This window comes from Formica exsecta, unplaced genomic scaffold (genome assembly GCF_003651465.1).
Source record: "Formica exsecta isolate Colony F162 unplaced genomic scaffold, ASM365146v1 scaffold712, whole genome shotgun sequence".
Lineage (NCBI taxonomy): Eukaryota > Metazoa > Arthropoda > Insecta > Hymenoptera > Formicidae > Formica > Formica exsecta.
In genome coordinates this window covers 77,414-81,997 of record NW_021853480.1, presented here as the reverse complement: position 1 = coordinate 81,997, position 4,584 = coordinate 77,414, and the positions used below count along the sequence as shown (strand labels likewise).

The window sequence follows — 4,584 nt, the reverse complement described above, 5'->3', positions numbered from 1 at the left end:
CCCCCCCCCCCTCTCTCTCCCCTGTCCCTCTCTCTCAAGTTTACTTTTAAATAAAAAAATAAATTTTTATGAAGAAATAAATGACTTTTATAAGATGAGCATGTTTCATTCATATAATATTTTCATTCTTTTATTATCAAGAATTATAACTTAAACAAGAATTATAATATAAATTCACGAGTTATATGTAAATATGTATGCCTGTATTGCTGATTGTTTTACAATTACCAAATTGCTTGTAATATAAAGGCGAAGGTCTTCTTTTTAAATTAATTTTTTTTTTAAATTTCCAATAAAGTTTTATCACAAAACTCCCTTATTTTTTAAGACAAAATAAAAATTCCCTGAGAATTTCAGATTTTTTTAAAGAATAAATACCCTGTATAATAATAAACAAAATGAAAATTGTGCAAATTAGAAACTTGCATTGCTTCCTCATCATTTTATTTCGCTCACAAAGCTTAAGCTTTTTAAAGCAAGCGAGTTTTTCAATTTTGGCTTCCTCATAGAGAAAGATATCTCAAAATTTATGAAAGTTAGAGCGTGTACGGACATGTCTCAAAAAATTCAAAATTTTATAAAAAATGAACTCTTTCACCGATTCTCACAAAAATTAATGCCAACCATCCTTTAATGATACTCTAATCATGTAAAAATATTTAGCTTATAAATATCTCAAAATTTGCAGAAGTTAGAGCAATCACACCCTTTTTTGGAAAAATTCGAAATTTTATAAAAGCTAAATCCCTTCACTGATCCTAGCCAAATTCAATACCAATCATCTTTTAATGATACTCCATTCATGTAAAAAAAATTAGCTCGATATGTCAAAATTTGCGAAAGTTAGAGCAACCACGCCCTTTTGGTGCACGTACACACATACATACACAAAGCCTCCTCTATAAGGAAGCAAAGTTGTTTAAATTCATAATGCATCCATATTTTCATATAATTCAATAAAGAAATCTTACTCATATAATAATTAAAATATTGTTGCCTTTATGTGAATTTTTGCTTCCTTATAGAGGAAGCTTTTATTTTCTTGAAAAATTTTTTTTTTCAGTTTTCGATGCCAATGTATTCAGAATGTTCTAAAATGTCGAAAATTCACATTTTTTAAAAATGTCCGTATGTGTGTATGTATGTGTGTATGTGCACCAAAAGGGCGTGGTTGCTCTAACTTTGGCAAATTTTCAGATATCGGGCTAAATGTTTTTGCGGTGTACATCTGTGCCAGCGTAAGTGCTGGTAATCTGTCCACTAGATCCACCACGTGGTGACGGTGGAAGATCGTATTATTAATTGGGAGCAGAAGAGGGGGCTGCTTAGGCGTAGTGGTTTAGGATGGACTACTCAAGGAGGCTTCCATTCATACTGGTGGTGAGTCAAGACTCATCGCTGAGCGGCTACGGGCGCCAATTTTCAATCGTTATGATTTGGACCGATCTGGAGACGTGCTGGGGATTTCGTCTCTCCGTGACAATCGGCACTGCATCCATCGCTCTGGAGTCGTATGTACTGTGTTAGAGTGGCGTAAGGTGCGAGGTCTGAATAGCTCAGTGGTAAGAGCAGTTGCCCGGAAAGCGAAAGACTCGGGTTCGATTCCCGATTCAGCCACTTGTACCTCGCATATTTTTTCAGACCCGCAAATGTTGTTTTCTAACAATTATTTGTCGGGCTGAGGAAGTGTGTAAACGCCCTACACAGACATGACAGTGCCGCTGCCACGGAAGAGATGGATGCTTGGTTCGTGCCTCCTCCCGCCTTAAATCCCCCCCTCGCTTCACTTCATTAAAGGATGATTGGTATTGAATTTGGATAAGATCGGTGAAGGGGTCTATTTTTTTATAAAATTTCGAATTTTTCCAAAAACAGGTGTGCTTATTCTAACTTCCGCAAATTTTGAGATATTGGGCTAAATATTTTCACATGATTAGAATATCATTAAAGAATAGTTGGTATTGAATTTGATGAGAATTGGTGAAAGAGTTTATTTTTTATAAAATTTTGGATTTTTTATTAAATGTCTGTGCACTCTCTAATTTCTGCAAATTTTTGAGATATCAGACTAAATTGTTTTACATGAATAGAGTATCCAGTATCATTAAAGGATGGTTGGTATTAAATTTGGCTAGGAACGGTGAAGGGGTTCATTGTTAATAAAATTTTGAATTTTTTGAGAAATGTCTATATACGCTCTAACTTTCTCAAATTTTGAGATATCGAGCTTCCTCTATGAGGAAACCAAAATTGAAAAACCCGCTTGCTTTAAGCCCGTATCAGACTATGCATTGAGATTGAAATTTGACCAATCCGGACAAAGAAATTTTAGTTCTTTTTATCCTGATTGGTCAAATTTCAATCTTCAATACGTAGTCTGATACGGGCTTTAGGGAGCTTAAGCTTTGTGAGCGGGATAAAATGATGAGGAAGCAATGTGCAAGTTTCTAATTTGCACAATTTTCAGCTTGTTTTACTTTTTTGCCACTAGAAGAAAAGTTACATAATAATTGCCCAAAGTGCGATAACATCTTAGACTCATCTCAAACTGTGCAAGATTAAGATTGCATTCAGATTGTATGAAACTTGTACAATCAGAACATAAATGACAGCTAAAATGCATTTTATCCGGTATCAATATGTTTTAATTCTAAGAAACTATTTTTCCGTTATGTATACAAAAATTTTAATCTTTTTTAGCGCGCTTTTAATGAAATAAATTATTTTAACAGATTGAACAGAATATTTAATAGTAATCTTTAGGAAAATCAAATGCTTGCCAGGTAATTGATATCTATTACACTATTTGCTGGCAAAAAGTATCATGTAAAATATGTTATAGTATTAGATTAATTTAATGTTAATTTAATTATTAGTTATTATACTTTAAGTTCCGCATATCTTATTATTTAATATAAATTAATATAAATAAAATCTAAAAATATCTTATTTTAAAGTTCTCAGTTTTATAAGCCAAAAATTATTTACCTTGACATAAGCAACGTAGTGACCACCATGAACAGTCCCACTATGCTCGACGACCCCATAAAGCGCATAAAGTCGAGGTTTTTTATGATCTGTGCAAACCGGTGCTAAATTTAATAACATCGGAAATGATACGTGTTTGAGAACTTTCCGAAAACCAACTCTCTGCGTTTGAAACCTCTTCAGATGCAATATCAATACTGGAGGTACTTGAGAAATGAGATATTGCTTGGTACTCGAAGTGCATACCATTTTCGACGAGTTCTCCTGACTCTAAAACAAGAAAAAAAAGAGCAAAAAATAAGATAGTGAAATTATTGATTCTTGCTCATTAAACGAACAAAGTATGATTATTCTGTTTTAAATTTCTTTAAAAATTTTGGAAACAGAGATAGACAATAGAGATTACTTTCTTTTCCCTTTTTTTTAAAGTACCTTTTTCTCGCGAGTTGTGCATGTTTCACACACGACTTTGTTGCTTCCCGTCATTAGTTCCAATGCAGTAAATTGGTTTAAACATGATTCCACAGAACATTCGCCTTCTTTAGTTGTGTACCTGTCAGACGATTGATGTTCAGAAATTCCCAATCTAGACATTCCAACCATTATATCGCCAAGTTTATTACATAAATCCTGTTTTTCGGGATCATCGCCATTAGAAGTTCCGTTATTATATTTCTTTCTATTGCACTTTGATGGAGTAGTTGCCATCCATGTCTCGATACCATCCAATCTAAAAGAATATCATGCTTATCAATATCATACTTATGCAATTCATTATTCTAGAAATCTCAAAATTTTTGAATATAATATAATACATTAGAATCCCAAACTTTGTCAAATTTTTTAAATATAAAATTTTAAGAACAGAGGAATATTCAAACAATTCATATTTAATATCGTAATTTACTAAAAAAAAAAAAGAGCTAAAATTTACAAAATTTGAAGTTTATGAATTCCACATGTCTAAATTTCACAATAATAAATTTTCAGAATTTAAATTATATATACACACACACGTATATGTGTGTGCGCGCGTGTGTAAAATTTTTGAAACATTTGAACATCTGAATATACAACCTTTCTGAATCATTAACGGGACTAGTGGGGCTTTCCTTAGAAGCGATTGAGCTGCTTAAACTTGCAGTAGGCACTTCAGGACTCGTGACATCAGAATTAGGAATCATGGAGGTAGATAACGCCGTAGCCGACGCTTCGTTCTCAGAGCTGACTGAACCGACATTCCTATCACTTTTCTCTGACAGCATTCTGATTTGAGTCAAGTCTGTCATCGATACATCGGTTGGACTAGGACTAGTTAACACGTTAATGTTCACCAGATGTCTAATTTGTGTTATGTCCGCATTGTTACCCAGATTACCGTCTTCCAGACTGGTCAGATTGTTGATATCGTTATTGAAGTCGTTACTTGGATGATGATGGGGATCAGTAAGAGATATAGGACTGGTAACGGCGGATGCTTTCTCCGAACTGTATCCGGACTCTCCGATTTCTGGATGAAAATGAACCCCTTCGATGTTGTCCTCTACGTCAGCGTCACTCTCCTCTGGAAATAAAATTTTTATAATATAATTATAA

At 33.7% G+C, this 4,584-nt stretch overlaps 1 protein-coding gene and 1 non-coding gene across 2 annotated transcripts in view; one reads left to right on the top strand and one right to left on the bottom strand.

The window, feature by feature from the left end:
- LOC115243276 (ubiquitin carboxyl-terminal hydrolase 45-like) overlaps positions 1-4,584 on the bottom strand; it is a gene marked incomplete at its 5' end in the record, with an annotated part of 25,268 nt that overhangs the window by 10,611 nt on the left and 10,073 nt on the right. The window contains 3 exons of the mRNA XM_029820109.1: positions 2,989-3,258; positions 3,421-3,718; positions 4,066-4,552. Of these exons, the coding sequence (XP_029675969.1) occupies positions 2,989-3,258; positions 3,421-3,718; positions 4,066-4,552 (1,055 nt within the window). The remainder of the gene's footprint in view (positions 1-2,988; positions 3,259-3,420; positions 3,719-4,065; positions 4,553-4,584) is intronic.
- Trnas-gga lies at positions 1,546-1,617 on the top strand. Its single transcript has one exon. It is a non-coding gene; the product is annotated as a tRNA-Ser (tRNA).